At 37.8% G+C, this 17,203-nt stretch overlaps 1 protein-coding gene across 1 annotated transcript; it reads right to left on the reverse strand.

The window, feature by feature from the left end:
- Positions 1-50: 50 nt before the first annotated feature.
- On the reverse strand, positions 51-16,725 carry LOC149707777 (uncharacterized). Its single transcript, XM_089864057.1, has 6 exons — positions 16,602-16,725; positions 16,438-16,518; positions 16,268-16,367; positions 15,977-16,195; positions 15,756-15,909; positions 51-185 (listed from the first exon to the last, which is right to left on the reverse strand). The coding sequence occupies exons 1-6, from the start codon at positions 16,703-16,705 to the stop codon at positions 166-168; spliced, it is 678 nt and encodes a 225-aa protein (XP_089720183.1). The 5' UTR covers positions 16,706-16,725; the 3' UTR covers positions 51-165.
- Positions 16,726-17,203: the final 478 nt, after the last annotated feature.

The following is a 17,203-nucleotide window of genomic DNA, read 5'->3' on the forward strand; positions in this document are numbered from 1 at the left end:
TTAAGATTTTCTTTTATTCAGTATCTGCCAAAGTGTAAGTGCAAAACATGGCGGAATGCCCTGGACTGTCCATCCTTCCATCTCCAGCTACTACAAGTTCTTTTCCCGACAATTCTTCGAAAGTTTCTTTTTGCGTCCTCTCCCAGAAAACATCAACAGCTGGCTTCAAAAAATGAAGCTGATAGCTGATGGTGAAAAACAATTTCATGCCCAATTTAATAATAATGATATATGCTCGCTAGCGAGAACTCCCCAGTCTCCATGTCTACATATCGTTTTCTCTAAAGGTGAGAGGGGATGAATTTTATCTAGCCCCCTTTATTTTATTATTCTCAAACAAGGCAAAAATCATTTTGCATTAGTCCGTGTGCTTCCAATGTGCTAAGGTTGTACATCACCCAACAACGATCTAAGGCTATAGACTAGTAACGGACTACTGGTAGAGGGGGTGTAGACGGTGTATCCCTCCCTCTGGTCGCGCTCTTGTATCAGGGACTACTTTGCGCGCCCAGTAGGGGGATTACACTGAGCTAAGAGATAAAAGGGTGTGACGATTGCATACTTAGTGGCATTACTCATAGAGTAATGTCAGTTCTACGTATGCAAACGTCATACCCTTCTATCTCTTAGCTCAGTGTCACCCCCCTACCAGGCACGTACTGTATCCCCTCTTACAAAAGCGCGCTTAGAGGGAGGGATACACCGTCTAATCCTCTCTCTACTCTATACATTGGCTCGCATACACTATACAGTTACGAAAAGTGCCACATAAACTTGAGAAATCCATGCCCAATTCAATACACCAAAATACAGTGACCACGACACTATAAGGTGCCATTTCTAGTTTAGTTTACATTTTTTCTCTTTACGTAAATCGTATAAAATCAACACAATCAGAAATAAACCCTCGCAGTAACCAATTTCAGTTTTTCTTTTCCAAAAAAAATAAATCCATCAACTTACGGGTCTATTGAACGTGAACCTGATGTCTATGTAATTTAGAAAGGAACCCCACCGTATCGAATCACCCCTCAGTGAGAGAAGGCTTTCTATACATGTATATGCATACAACAAGATGGCCCAAGGGCTGGGCCTTAATACTAATTTTACACGCCTCACGTGACCCCCCGTATAGTTGATCTCCAATAAATCGTACAACTAAAAATATGTCTGAAACACAATCGTGTATGCCCTTAAATTCTAATAACGTCACATTTCAAATAATATTAATGAAACTAAATTGTGCACCCCACTAAAGAATAATTTTTAAAAACCATACGAATCAAATAATGTATCTAAAACAAAATCCTGGATCCCCTAAACCAGAAATCACTATGACCGTAAACCGTCCCCTCTATTTTACGAAACATAACCTAACCATCCAGCATAATCTCTGATGTATCACGCGCACAAAGTGCAGTAGTGTACGAAAATTATCAACTTGTTTCTTTCACTCAAAAAAGCCCGCGAGATTGAAACTAACTTTCTTTCCTCTCTCTCTCCTCTCCGAGCGGGATTCCCCCTCTCCTCCTTCCCCCTCTCACTAATATACCAGGCAGGCAGCAGAGCTTCGTTTCCCTCCGATCTGGAGTTCCCTCTCTCTTCGTATCGCCATCGCGTACGCTAGCGATCTCACTCCCCCCCCCGCACGCTTTCGTTTTCCCTCTCTCTCTCATCGTAAGCTTTCGTTGTAGGATTTTCTTTTCAGTGTTATGTCTTCGAAGTTAGTAATATCATTAGATTTTTAATATAATTTTAATAATCATGGGTTTTAAAAGGTTTTGAGTGCTTTTAATGGATAGTAAAACCGTAACTGAAGTCTCCAAATTTGTTTTGACTGTACTTCAGTTTTTTACCCAACACCAACGCTATGACAAATTTGTAGTAGGAAAACAGTAAAAAGACATTGCTTTCATTTCAAAAGCATCGGAAAGCTAAAAATTCTTTAACCAATGTCCTTGTCTGTCCCTTGAGTCAATAAGTTTATTGGTCCTGACTTTGTAACCCCCCCCTAAATTGCAACCATCCTGTCCTTCTAAAAGAAAAAGGTTTCCCATAGCTTCTCGTATACAAAATAACTAAGTGAATGCTTTTAGCACAACAATAAAAACTTGGGGCAACCAACAAGAGGAGCTGATAAGCCTCACTATAATTATATCGAGGGCTAATCACTATCAGATTTCGTGTTCAAAGGTATTATATGTAAGGATGTTAGCGCTATCAAGTGCACGCCACTTAAAAAGGGAGGGTGAAGTAGAAAATCAAGTGATTTTTTTATTGAATCTTGAACAAATTATAAGACCAGTCTGCATAGTGAAACATTTAGGAAATACATCATAAAAATTTTAAAATTAAAATTAGGTTCAGATTTTAAGGATAATTTTAAATAAGGACGCCCTGCCTTTCTGTTAACAAAATTCTCGTGACACGTTCCGTGTCGAATGAAATTTATCACGAGATTTGATAAAATTTGTGCGCGACGTGACAATCGTGGCGCGAGACATGGCGCGTGACACGAGGATTTGGTTAACAAAAAGGCAGGGCGTTGCGCGATTGGTCGGACGTCCTTAATTAAAATTATTATTAAAATCTGAACCTAATTTCAACTTTAAAATCACTCTGGAGTATTTCCCGAATGTTACACCATACAGACTGGTCTTATAATTAGTAGAAGAATCGATAAAAAATCACTTCATTTTCTACTCCCCCAGCTTTTGTAATGGCATGGCCCATCCGTGGGAACCGCTGCTGGGTAGTTCGGAATTCATAAAGTTGTACCGTTTTTATAGTTTTGAAGAGAATGACAAAGTAAGCGTCCTTACAAATACAAATTTCATTTTCTTTTATATTTTTTCGGAATTTTTTAAAACCCGACGCCCACGCCACAAGACCCCCTCCCCCCCACCCCTGATTTATTTTACCAGACGCGTACACGATACGGAGAGAGAGAAGCTCGGAGAAAAACCCGTCGCCGAAGCACTGTAGGCACGCACGATTCGCGAAGCGGCTCGAGTATCGGAGTATCACCCAGACAGTGACAGTCCGACACGACACCGTAAAACTCAAGCCTCGGCCGCGTAATAATGTAAACAAACTTCTCTGACTTTTTTTTCTCTCGGTTGCGCCGATTGCGCATGTGCGCCACGCTCTTAGAGAGCCACTAGCACTGGTAACGTTTTTGAAAGGGGGGCTCACGGAGAATTTGGTCTCTCCGAGAAACGAATTAAAAGCGCGACGTAGAGAGAGAACTGCCTGGCTGCCTGCCTGCCGTGCCTGGTATATAGTGAGAGGGGGAGGAGGGAGACGGGCGTCTCGGTGAATTACCATAAGGTCAACCTGTCGTAAGGCAGACCAACCATCTTTGTCCGTAAGATCAACCTGTCATAAGGCCAACCAATGGGTTCCCTCCCATAAACGACTGGTAGTAGGAAATTTTCCTTAGAGAAAACAGGGTATCGTCGTGGAGAGGAGGATTTGGGCGTGGAAAAGGTATTTTAACGTGGAAAAATGGTATTTTAACCTGGAAAAAGGGTATTTTAAGCTGGAAAAAGTATTTTAAGCTGGAAAAGGTATTTTAAGCTGGAAAAGGTATTTTAAGCTGGAAAAGGTATTTTAACCTGGATAAAGTATTTTTACGTGGAAACGGCGTGCAAGAATACTTGTCCCTATAGTATTTAATATAGTCAAAGGCAGGGCCGGGCATTATTACATTTGGAAGCGTAATGGCCGTACACTACTCTTTCCGAAAATCCGAGTGAACCCCTCCACGGACGCCTCCTTTCCGGTTCTTACCGAACCCGGGGGGGGGGAGCCCGCCAACTACGGCGCTCTCTTGTGCTGCCACCTGTAATTCAAAACTTAACAACTTTATAATATTGAATTGAATTAGTAAACTAAAATATTTCTTAGTATCATAGTAAGCATACAAGATGAAATAAACGGAAGTTTTTTATTATTAGACTATTAAGAAACTTTCTTTTTGTATTACAAGGCTGTTTCCATACCATAAGTCAGTTACACTTTTCTTTACCAATTAATAATAAGTAGTCAAAATTTTATCCCAGGAATATCATTAGTTATACCATAACTTTACAAGAGGATATTAAACTTATGGTTGTTTAGTACTCATATGTAAGGTCTAATAAATACCTTTCCTTTTTAATGCATCTTTCATTACACTTACATGAAGAAATAAAAACAGAAATCTGAATTGAACATGCAAACTTAGTTCTTAATCTAAACAAACGCTGAAAAGAACAAAATACTCATTCTGCGCACAAATTATCAAATTAAAAAGAATTTCTCCTCTGTCTTGGACTGTTGTAACATTTCATTCTGATACTGAAACAATGGGCGTTTGATTTCTTTTCTACTGCGTCGTAGTGCTAGAACACGAAATTAATGGGGTGAATAGAATTAAACAAAACCTTTTTTTAATTCGGCGACAGTCCAATCATCTTCCGATAAATCAGGTCATTTTGGCGCACGGAGATGTTTCTATTTGTTGATAATTAACATTACATTAAACAGTTACATTAAGTATCAATTTGCGTTTTTTATTTGTCCCTCGTATCGACCTGTCGGGCGTGGAAATAAAAACATTCACTGCGATTTTGTAAATAATGAATTATCATATAACGTAAATAAAGACCTAAGTAATCGAATTAGATCATAACTAAAACATTTGTCACGGACAACTTCAAAATAAAATATATCAACCGAAATGATGTAGATAGATTAGAATATTTGGAAATCAATCGACAATGCAAATTTTTTAATCTTGAACAGCTTGAACTTGGAGCTGGTATCGAAAAATTAAATAATTGGAAAAAACATCCATTTTAAATTTTAATCGAATGTAAACTAAAATTTCATTAGTATAATCGTAGGAAGTGCAAAAGACGAAATACGTCGAAACATTAAGTTTTAATTACATAAAGGGTACGGAACAATATAATTATGGCAAGGCGTTCGATAGATGGGAGTAATCAGAGAATGCTCGATTCTTCCGAAAATGCCGCTATTTTTAAAGGGGGCGAGTACCACGCGCTCCACTAGCTTCTCGTCATTTTAGTTAAAACTCTCAATACGTGCTCGGCCACCACAAACCAAATAAATTAATACCAGAAGTAAATAGCTTTTTACTTCTGTTAATACCTATACGTACATTATAGAAGGTCAAAAATAAGTAAATAAAGACCAAATGAATGAATTTGTCAGCCGTAAACCTCTGTCAACCTTCATCCTAAATTATTATTTAAAAAAAAATTGCATTATTGAGTAGGTTAACTGATATTGCTTTTACTGTTATTATCATTATTATTATTTTTATAATACATTATTATCAATTTTTGTTCTCGCATTACTGTACTCCTATATTGTCTTTCTGCAAATTGACTAATGTATCGAATTCCGATGTTCACATATACGTCACATTGTTGACTTAGTGAACAATATATTCAATAAATAAATAGGGAGCAACTAGATCCTCCGAGCAAAAGCGATGATGTATCATAAATATATGTAGCGATCTCGGAGCGCTATAGAGGATAGGCAACTCCGACGGCAGCTAAATCGAATACTCTGTTTCACCGTTGCCTACGTTAATCAAGGCCTTTGCGTGGTAGTTTCGAAGGGGGCGACTATTAAGAAACGCGACTTCTTATTTTCCCCCTATTTTACCGCGAGATTTCATTGATAGCTGGACCGAAACGCGCGCGAAAATGAGTATTTAAAATTCTGATCGCGAGAAAATTAACATTTCAAATTATTTAAGTCCGTCCAGCTAATAGTGCCTCAGGCGAGAGAATTTGGCAGCTCAAATTGCTAAACCAAAAATAAAAATCGGTGCTGCGCACAGGCCTTGATTAACGTAGGCAATGATTTCACCTTCGGTTGTCAGCACGCGCAAATCTAGATCTATATCATGGTTAAAGAATGCCCGTGAGGAAATTTGCTTTCACTCTACAGGACGACAGCCTATTCTGTACATACTCTGTTACAGAATCGGTTGTCAGCACGCGCAAAGCTAGGTCTCTATGTAACCTAGCTTTGTGTGTGCTGACAAGTGTAGAAAAACTTCAGGATTTTCAGTATTTAAAATATCCGCGAGTTTTTTTAGATAATTAACAAAATGTAAGCAAAAAGGGACATAAAAGTGACTGAAAATGACCAAATCAAGCTATTTAAAAGGGTCAGGTAAGAAGATATATTTTTCAGATATGACAGATTTTCGTTATTCTTTTTTATAATCAAACATATTTTAAATTTTTAATGGTCTGTTGAGCTCAATCTGTGAGTTTAAATATTTAAATGAAAGGTCTAAGGCGGAATTCAATTTTGTTAATTTGGAGCGCAGCTCAGAATGCCAATTAATTATTATCTTTTTCATATAAAAACCATAAATTCAATTATGTGATAAATGTATATAAAAAATTCCTGAGCGAGAGTAGAGAGCTCCGAGATTTTTTGATCTGACCAAATGAGACCTCACTAATTAGTAATTCTGCGCTTAAAACGTCATGCAGCTGGGATTATAAAAAATTACTTCGAGATGCCAAAAACATAAGACGATTTGTGAAATTATAGGAATATTAGGACCTCTGGGGGCCCTGGCAATGTATTCTTCCCCTAACCATTGACATCACTATTTACATAGAATGGCAGTTTTGCCAGTCTAATGGTAAATTATGGGCAGCATAAGCATTAGGCAGACCGTATTCGCCCATTGTAGCTGACAGCCTAAGTAAGTATTAATCTGTGTTAACTCACTGGTCACGTGGCAGGAACAAGGTATCTGCAGCGAGGAATGGGCTTGGGCTTGTCTTCACTATTTACTACTTGAAAAGTTGAAATTGGGTTTATTTCGTTTTTGCCGACGCTTGAACGTGTAGTTTTTTTCTACGGCTCTTACCCATTTTGGCCCTATTTTGGAATTTTTAGTTACTGAAGCTCGTTTAGGGCCTCCCAAGTAAAAAATTCGGACTGTACTGTACAAGAAAAATTTCGAAAGGGCCCCCAAACGCCACGGGCCTGCCCGCAGTTGCGGGCTCTGCTCCCCTGTAGTTACGCCACTGAACAGAGTATATACAGAATAAGCGGTCGTCCGAGATAGGGAGTTGCCTATCCTATAGCGTGAAAACAAATTTCCTCGTGCGCATTCTTTATCCATGGTTATAAACTTTAGCAGGTCGTGTACGAACCCTGTTTTATATCTCGAGCAACAGGCCTGAATCAAAGTAAAGTTATAGAAATGCCAACGTAATTAAGGGTTTAAATTAGCTAGTTAGCGCTTTATATAGTAATAAAATATATGCCTGAAATGAATGTGAGGGTGCTGAAGTAAATAGGTAAATAACATATCGAAGCGGTTCTCAGTCTCACATCGTGCCTATGGGATGACTATGAATCATTACATACTATTTCGGCTTTTATACCCCGGGTTAGATTGATTTCCCGCTAAATTCAAAATTATCCTACGCTTCGAAAAAACTCTCAAAATTATCGAATTGTACTATAATTATGGTATGTCTGGCAACGCCGCCCGTTGCTTACCTCCAACATCACCCCATGGTGACACTAAACTGTCCAATCAGCGCCAAACTAGAGCTGGCTTCGTAGAAGTCCACAAACTAAAGTCTACAGTGTTTTGATTTTTGTTATAGACTTTAATCGCAATTTTTCGCCTTTAATTAAATTAAATTGATCATTATAATAGATTAATTCAGGGATGGTAAATCCGATATCTTTACTTTCGAGAGCGTAGGATTGGCAGTTTCTGAACTATAGACCACCAAACGCCAAAAGCTGGAAATTTAATTATGCAAATTATATGAATAAATAAGAAAACATCTTGACGCCAATTTATAGAGTTTTTAACGCTGAATTCAATGCAATTCACCGCGTTTAGATAAAGTCAGTAGTTGGACCAGAATCAGGCGAATCAGATTTTTCAAGTCCTCCTAAATGGTGGGAAAAAAATTGGGGCATCAGAAAATATCAGAAATCGATCAAACAGGGTGAATTTAAGTAGAACTCAAATCAGTTTTGTCGAAATCAGTCAAATTCAAATCAGGAAATAAAATAATAGCTATTTCGCCTTATTTCTAAAGACATCATACTAATTTTTCAATATGACATTCGTATTGGGTCACGTAACAATATGCATTAGAAAATTCCCGTCAAAACTTAAGATAATAAAGGTTTTTGCTCTAATTAAAGATTATCAACATCACTTGATACCAAAAATGCACTGGGAGGCCAGAGACTGTAACCTTTTCTCTCGCTTCCCAGTTAGGTTGAATTATTAAATGAGGTTCACCGTAATTAGTGCAACAACTAATCAACTGCTAAGCCTACGGTCTTGCGATCACTTTCATTCGATTCCTTACAGTTTTTTACATCAGAACCACATAATTTAATTTGAATTAATTGCTATTTTATGCCAAAAACATGTTTCAAAGACGAAAAATTAAAAATATCGTCTGCCTTTTTGGGCGTTTAATTGCATAATTAATTAACGGTTAGTCGTAGAGACCTGAAATTAACACCATTGGAATCAGGAGGTTCGAAACATTCAGATTTCGCGTGTTTCTCTAAATAATTAAGCTAATTACAATCAGAAACGGAAAATAACCGAAAAACTAAATGTTCTAAAAGTTGTCTCTGATTTCGGCTTTCAACCTAGTGTTACACCCGTTAATACTTCATACGTTTGCAAAGTTAAGTTTCGCTGGATATTTTTTCAAGTTTTTCGTTAATTACAACTCGTAATTATGGTAATTTAAGTTGAAAATGATTTTTCCTGACTAATTTTGGAGTCAGGAATTCGAAAAAAAGGATTTCAAAGCCGTACAGTGATATTTTTTACAGCTACTTAATTATTTACTAATTTTCATATCACCATTCGATTCCTTGGCTAAAACTACCCCAAAATCAATATCGGGTTAATTAATATGGGCCTAATTAAAGCTATTAAATGTGAAAAACCATATCAGCCGTTCCAACGGCCTAAAAATCACAATTATAACTTTATCCTAAACTTTACAATATAATTAACAATATCCCACCAAAAAAATCGCGTTTAAAATTAATTAAACTATTTTTAACGACTATTTATGTGTTTTGAATTATACTAATTTCGAGTATTGGCACCTAATATTATTTTCCAATAGAGTCTACACACTGAGTCTACTACACTGCCACTGCTAGAACTTTGAAAAGAAAAAAAAACCGTCTTTCTAGAAGACATTTCTTTGCCTCTAAAGTTCAGTTGACATTTATTATGACAGTTTTAGTAAAGGCAGGGAAGAATTATAAACCCCCATATGTTCACTAACTACTAGGGTTGACATATATCACGGCGGCTGGAATTTGGTTGGGGGGGAAAGGAACAAACATGGAAAAAATAAAACGCCTAACCCCCATCTTTTTCCTCCTCAATTCTCGCGACGCTTTAGGAAGCGTCCACCGCGAGCAGCACTGTAGGTATAATTTACAGCCAATAGAGTGGTAGTATTCGGTATGGTCAAAATTTCAAATCCGCGAGACCACAACGGACGATTCTCCACGCCTTGTCGTTGTCGGTTGGCTCTGGCTTGAGCAAGTCAGAGCAACGGTCAGGGCGTTGGTCAGGGTAACCATTTCTAGAAATAACGTTTGGACATTGGGATCATTTAATTCAGCGTTCACGAAGACAGGTTACTAATTAACTGAAGATAGTGGATACTTTCAAGTTAAAATTCAAATTTTCAATGGACGTTGGGCAAACACTATCATTCGTGATTGGCGAAGGTAGGAATAAGGTGGATTACTTACCTAGAGATAAGTCTAAACTTTCAGATTCAGATTTAATTGCCATCATTATCACTGGACGTAACAAAGCTATCTCTCATGGATTCAAAAAGCTATCTCTCATGGATTCAGAAAGCTAGGTCAATTAATTATTACTTTCCTAGAGATAAGTCTACACTTTCAGATTCAGATTTAATTAAAATCATCGCTGGACGTTACAAAGCCATGTTACAAAGCTATCTCTCATGGATTCAAAAAGCTAGGTCAATTAATAATTACCTTCCTAGAGATAAGTTTACACTTTCAGATTCAGATTTAATTGCCATCATCATCACTGGACGTAACAAAGCTATCTCTCGTGGATTCAGAAAACTAGGTCAATTAATAACTGTACTTATCACATGAAAATTAAATCTTAAGTAAGCCTTACAGCTCTGTGCAAGAATGGGGGGGTTACCTACCAGGTGAAATACTTTGTTAAAGAAATCTTTGTTTGTTTTCCCCTTCATAAAATGATATAAGAAAGGGGAAACTGGCTGGTCAGTTAGTTGGACCAGAATAGCCGGGTTAAGACTCTTGTCTCAGCCTCTTAGGGCATTTATTTTAATAGTCATTTGCCTGGACTAATGCTTTAATCACAGCCCTGACTCTGGACATTTGTCCTTGTATTGTTTTAAAAAACCAAGAGCGAAATAGGTTCATGGTTTATCCAAAGCTTCATAGCCTGTTCGCAGAAAAAGTTTGTACTTCTGGTTGCGACTGTTTTAATACAAAAATTTATCTGGTTCACCCCCCTCCCCCAAACTAAATCAGGAAGAAATTGGGCGATGGTTAATTTCGTTCTAGCATTACGACGCGGTAGAAAAGAAATCAAACGCCCATTGTTTCAGTAGCAGTGAATGTTTTCATTTCCACGCCCGACAGACCGAAACGAGGGACAAAAAATGTAAATTAATATTTATTATAACCGTTTCTTAATTGTCAACAAATAGAAACATCTCCGTGCGCCAAAATGACCTAATTTATCGGAAGATGATAGCACTGTCGCTGAATTAAAAATGGTTTGGTCTAATTCTATTCACCCCATTAATTTCGTTCTAGCCACCAAAATTGCATAAAATTAGCCAAAAAGGTTTTATTAAACATTTATTTTAGTCCATTTAATGTCGAGATGCGGAGAAAAGTTGATAGTCTATCCCTTTAAGTCAATAAAGAAACTGCCAGACCATTTCATTCCGTTTAATGTCTATCCCCTATTGGAATTGATATGGTTAAAAGAATGTAATTTACACCATCCTGCTGGGAATCAAAGGAGCGAATATCTTTTCATAATATATATAGTTCAAAGCTTAAAAAAGTTCTCATGACTATGATGAAGTCTTGAATCTTTTTTCGTCAATATCCATTTAAGAAATGAAAATTATTTCATGTATATTTCGTTTTTTTGAAAAATATGCGTAGATTTAATTTTTATATCTCGCAGTGTTAAAAAATACATATCCAATGTCTCAATCTGTAAGTTGGTTTTCTATTAGCATTTCTAAATCCTCACGCAATTAAATTTCTCAGGAGTTTAACTTGGCTAAATTTGCTCTCTTTCTGCTTGTTCTTGGACCAGTGGGAATATTCTCTAGCTCATTCATTAATGAAATTTCCTTTATTGGAAATTATTTTGGAGAAATGTATATTCATTTTTGTACACATCCTTGATCATTATTAAAGAAACATCCTTAGTCCATTGACATCTGGGTTCAAAAAACCCTGCTTTTTTAAATAAAAAAAGCCCAGCCCACTGGGTTTTATTTGGTACTTGGGTGAATGGTAGAAATTCTCATTCAAAAGTAACTGCTTATTAAAAAAAGGACCAAATATTTCATAAAAAAAATAATATTAAATGGTCCTTTTGAAGATGAAACAACAAATATCTTTAAAATGAAATTATTCTAGCATTCAAATTCATCAAAATTGAAGATCTTAATGATGGGTAAAACCCGCGGGTTTTTTACGAGTGGCTAAAAGTGCGCCGCTTTTTAGGGTAAAAATGACGTAAAATAACAATGTTGTGGAAAAAGATGACAATAAACAAGGTAATTAGCAATAAATTGGAAAAATACCAATATTTTGAGGTAAAAACATACCCCATTCAGTAATATTTTGGAAAAGGGGGAAGTTTATTCAGTTGATAAACCTTGATAATAACAAAAACAGGCGCACATTTAACCGCTCATGTTTTTTGGGCTAAGTATAATTAACTAATTTATTGAACATTGTCCTCACTATTGGCAAGTTTATAGATATTGTAATAAAAAGGAAACTTCCACTTATTGCATCTTGTGAATCTACATATTTTTAGTTTACTATTTGTTGTTTTTTGACTTAAGGTGGCAGCACAAGAGAGTGCCGAAGGTGGCAGCACAAGAGAGTGCCGTAGTTGGCGGGCTTCATGATTCGGTAAGGAAGAAACGGAAGTTAGTTGTCCGTGGGGGAGCTCACTCCACTCGAAGCACTAGTGAGTAGTGACGGCCATTACACTTTTAATGCAATAATGTCAGTACCCTGCGTTTAACTGTATTAAAGCTTATAGGAAGGTAATATGGTCGTATACTACTACTACTCTAACAGTTTACGCTTAGTACCCTTATTTATTTATTTATTTGAACACTGTTCGTGAAGCCAACGGAGTGGCTTATGTACGAACATCGGATAAATATGAGATATAAAACAGATTAAACAACTTTGTTACTTATATTTTTTTTTCTTTTTTCTTACTAATGTATAACTTCATCGTTAATCTCTCTCGGCTGTACTAACCAAGCTCTAGTGGCTTACCTGTACTGTACTGATAAATAAATAAAAATGAATATAGTGCTTAGAAACACCGTGCAGTATAATAAATACTTTTGACTCGTGTCCAGGGACAAGTAATCTTGCAGACCTTTCCCACGTTAAAATACCTTTTCCATGTTAAAATACCTATTTTCCATGTTAAAATACCTATTTTCCAGGTTAAAATACCTATTTTCCAGGTTAAAATACCTTTTCCAGGTTAAAATACCTTTTCCACGTTAAAATACCTTCCCTACGTTAAAAATCTATTTTCCCCGCCCAAAAAACACCATTACAGGATTTTTCTACCACAAAATAATGGGTTGGCCTTATGTAAAGTTGACCATACGGGAGGGTGGCCTAGTGGTAAGTTGACCTAGGGGGGAGTTGATCTTACGGTATTCAACCGGCGTCTCGCCCGGAGAGGAGAGAGAGAGGAAAGAAATGTAGTTTAAATTTCGCGGGCTTTTTGAATGCAGAGGCATAGTGAATTGATAGAAACTACTTCCCCTTTCCTCTCTCCCGAGCGAAGGGTCTTTGGGGAGGGGGGAGGGAGGGAGGTTGGTAGGGGAAAAACATGTTTATTGGGAGAGAGAGCTTTCAGCAAGGAGGATATATATTAGGCCTTTTTAAAAAGTTCCCTGTACAAACGATGTAATGGGGGAGGAAAGCGGAGATGGATGGCATTTTTCCCTCCCGCGTTTCTGCGCGCGCCCCATGTGAAACGTCATTTTTTAAATCGCCTATTATACAGTCTCCTTGGTCTCCGGCCTTCTATCAATTCACGGTAGTAATAGCATGCGCTTGAGGAAATTTGTTTTCACGCTATAGGATAGGCAACACCCTATCTCGGACGGCATCTTATTCTGTATATACTCTGTTACAACATCGGTTGTCAGCACGCGTAAAGCTAGGTCTCTATGCAACCTAGATTTATGCGTGCTGACAATAGACAAAAAACTTGAGGATCTTCAGGATTTAAAATATCCGCCAGTTTTTTTAGCACGAGTGCACGGACATCTAGGCCTTAGTTTCAAATACGTGTAGTAGGCTGTAGGCAATTTCACACTTATTTGAAACTAGGGCCTAGAGTGCACTGGAGCTAAAAAAACTGGCGGATATTTTAGATCCTGAAGTTTTTTTCTCTTGACAGCACGTACAAAGCTACGTCACATACAGACGTGGGTTTGCGCGTGCTGACAACCGATGTTGTAACAGAGTATATACAGAATAGGGTCTTTGCGCCTGACGTCAAGTTACCTTCCCCCTTTCCTCTCCCCTTGCCGGCTGCCCGCTCTGGCCACGTTAGGACGCCATGTTGACATCCCATGAAAACCGGTTTTCGCCCCCTATTTCTTCTCCCTTTTTACTCTCCCGGAAACACCCTATAAGCTGCCGTCAAAGATAGGGAGTTGCCTATCCTGTAGAGTGAAAACAAATTTCCTCACGCGCATTCTTTATCCATGGTAATAGTTTCAAAAAGAGGGCTAAAAAAATTGGGAATTTAATTTTTGTTAAAAGGAGTCTTTTCATGAACTCCTTCGGTGGAAAGGTAAGAACACCCTTCATCTCTACCCCCCCCCCCGCAAAATATTCTCTTCGCGGGAGGGATGAACACCCTTGTATAGTATAATTTTAATTGCAATTAGGCTTTTTTAATCATATAAATATAAATTAATATATTCTAAATATACGCTTTAAATTCCTAAAGCCAGTTGCAGACTGAAAATTTAGCCTTTCAAGCCAAAAAGCATATGCATTTTACACACAAGTGATACATTGGTGTTTGGCGGACGAACTTGAAATTCACGAAATGTCTCAGTGTGTCACTGGATTTAGAGCCTGAGACCAAAAATATTGTAGTTCTACCCCATCAGATTCCATCAAAAGCGTGGCTGTCAAAAAAATGATGGGGGGGGGGCTTAGTCTGCCGGTCCCTTTTTGATATTGGCCTTTAAATAAAATCCCTATGTTGCTGGGGGAGGAAAGCGTGGCCGAAGGGTGTTCATCCCTCCCGCGAAGAGAATATTTTGCGGGGGGGGGGGGTAGAGATGAAGGGTGTTCTTACCTTTCCACCGTAGGAGTTCATGAAAAGACTCCTTTTAACAAAAATTAAATTCCCAATTTTTTTAGCCCTCTTTTTGAAACTATTACCATGGATAAAGAATGCGCGTGAGGAAATTTGTTTTCACTCTACAGGATAGGCAACTCCCTATCTTCGACGGCAGCTTATAGGGTGTTTCCGCGAGAGTAAAAAGGGAGAAGAAATAGGGGGCGAAAACTGGTTTTCAGGGGATGTCAACATGGCGTCCTAACGTGGCCAGAGCGGGCAGCCGGCAAGGGGAGAGGAAAGGGGGAAGGTAACTTGACGTCAGGCGCAAAGACCCTATTCTGTATATACTCTGTTACAACATCGGTTGTCAGCACGCGCAAACCCACGTCTGTATGTGACGTAGCTTTGTACGTGCTGTCAAGAGAAAAAAACTTCAGGATCTAAAATATCCGCCAGTTTTTTTAGCTCCAGTGCACTCTAGGCCCTAGTTTCAAATAAGTGTGAAATTGCCTACAGCCTATTACACGTATTTGAAACTAAGGCCTAGAGGTCCGTGCACTCGTGCTAAAAAACTCGCGCTTATTTTAAATCCCGAAGATCCTCAAGTTTTTGTCTCTTGTCAGCACGCGCAAAGCTACGTTACCTAGAGACTGTATGGCTAGTGTACCCGCCTATCCATTACTTCTTCTAATTTCCTAGACTTTTCCAGGTCGTGTACAAACCCTGCGGTACCACTAGAAAATCGTAAACGCAGGTGTGGGGTAAGCCATTGTTTTTAAAAATTTGTAAAAAACTATAAAAGGAAATTGAATTTCTATCTTGAAGGACGCTTATTTTGTAATTCTCTTCAAAACTATAAACAGCAAAAGAGGAGTAGGGCTGTGACAGGATGTAGATCATATTAAAAAAAGGGAAGAATAGTTTTTGGGCAGAATCTTTACTAGGGATATGTTTGTAGGCATGATGAAAAGTACTCTATGGAGTATTTCTCTCCTTATAATAGGATAGGGCTCTAACAGAGTAGCTTCTCTGAATGGACGTTACAGAATGGGGCCCAGCACCATAAAGAAAAAGAGTGAATTACCTGAAAAAGGTGTCTTTCCAAAAAAATGTACATTGGAATGTTGCATAAATAACGCCACTTTTCCATACTGGTTACCAGAGAGAACTATTGAACTTGCAAGTGATAAATTTCCAGCATAGAGACCGTGAAAATTGGGTTGGCTTTCCCATTTGCCCTATAAGTGTTGAGATATACCTTAGGCATTTGTGGTTGAAAGAAAACAATGGAAATCTACTAATTACCTTAGCATGTTTTCCACCTGATCCTTCGCAACAATTCCACGTATAAATGAAGGCGGTAGCTCGCCTATGAACTTTGTAGGTGATGGCTGATTTGCAATATTGGCACTTTGTTCCAAAAGCTTTTTGAACAAGAGATGTCAGAAAAGGAGTAAACACAAAACACATAGGTTCCCTTATTATTTCTTCAGCCGTTAGATGTTTAGGTTTTTGCGGCACAGGCTAAAAAGAGTAACATATAAGTATTAATTTGAAATTATAAGAAGATTGAAGAATTAAAGTGGGAGAACTTACTTCATTGTACTCAATTAAAAATTCTTCATAATCAGCATCTTTATCGTCATCTTCCGTAAAATCATTTTCAAAATTGAGATCATCACATTCTCCTTCATTACTATAAGTGTTTGCGGAGATTTAGGAAAATTTCTAACAAATTAATTAAACAATATTCCAAAAAATATTACTCTAGATTTTCAAGTTCGTCTCCCAATGCCTCCTGCTCTACTTCATCAGCGTCTCTTTCCATTTCATCTCCATCTTCCTCCCTGAATTAAGGTTGCCCAAATTAGAAAGAACCAAGACTGTAGGATTGTTTTAAGTTTAACACAAATGAAAAGGGCATGTTTACTTTTCAAGCTCTTCCTCCTCTTCCATTTCCACTTCAAATAAGGTACGTTTTGCCCGTTTTGTTGGAGTTCTTTTAACAGGCGTATTAGCCAATGGTGACTCCATAGCCAAACCTAGCCTCTTATAGGTAGAAGTCTCTGGTTTATCTGCAAATAAAAGAAAAAATAAACTCCCGGGCTTAGTTAGGTGAATAAAGCATTTAATATCTACCTTTTGGTGTCACACGCCGATAATGTCTTTGAGGAGGAAACCCTGGAGATGTCATCATCTCAAATGTGGTAATGGGGTCAGTTTGAGTAATTTTCTCAGTGGTATCAAAAAAACTTTGGGTCCATTTATGACACATTTCCCCCTGGCTTGTTTTCAATAAACATATAAATATATATTAGCCAACAGCATAATAATTACTGTGAAAAAGAGGGTTGGGGGCCTCAAAAACTTACTGCAGTTTGTCAAGCAGGAATGTCACAAATTTATCATTTTGTGATCCTATTCCCATACCCCACCGATTCTTCTCCGTTGTCCATCTTTCAAAAACTGCTTTACTAAGCTTAATTCTATGGATATGTTCTGCAAAACATAATGGATTTCTAATTTGTCAGA

The sequence above is a fragment of the Phalangium opilio genome, unplaced genomic scaffold (assembly GCF_054372755.1).
Source record: "Phalangium opilio isolate 3A_F unplaced genomic scaffold, DU_Popi_V2 ptg000013l_1, whole genome shotgun sequence".
Classification (NCBI taxonomy): domain Eukaryota; kingdom Metazoa; phylum Arthropoda; class Arachnida; order Opiliones; family Phalangiidae; genus Phalangium; species Phalangium opilio.

What these genes read in the sequence shown, in the direction of transcription:
- LOC149707777 (XM_089864057.1), bottom strand. Translation starts at nt 16,705, where the DNA reads ATGGAGTCACCATTGGCTAATACGCCTGTTAAAAGAACTCCAACAAAA. An exon ending in GACGAACTTGAAAATCTAGA is followed by an intron (nt 16,368 to 16,437) that starts GTAATATTTTTT and finishes AAACACTTATAG; the next exon opens with TAATGAAGGAGAATGTGATG. An exon ending in CAGGTGGAAAACATGCTAAG is followed by an intron (nt 15,910 to 15,976) that starts GTAATTAGTAGA and finishes CAACACTTATAG; the next exon opens with GGCAAATGGGAAAGCCAACC.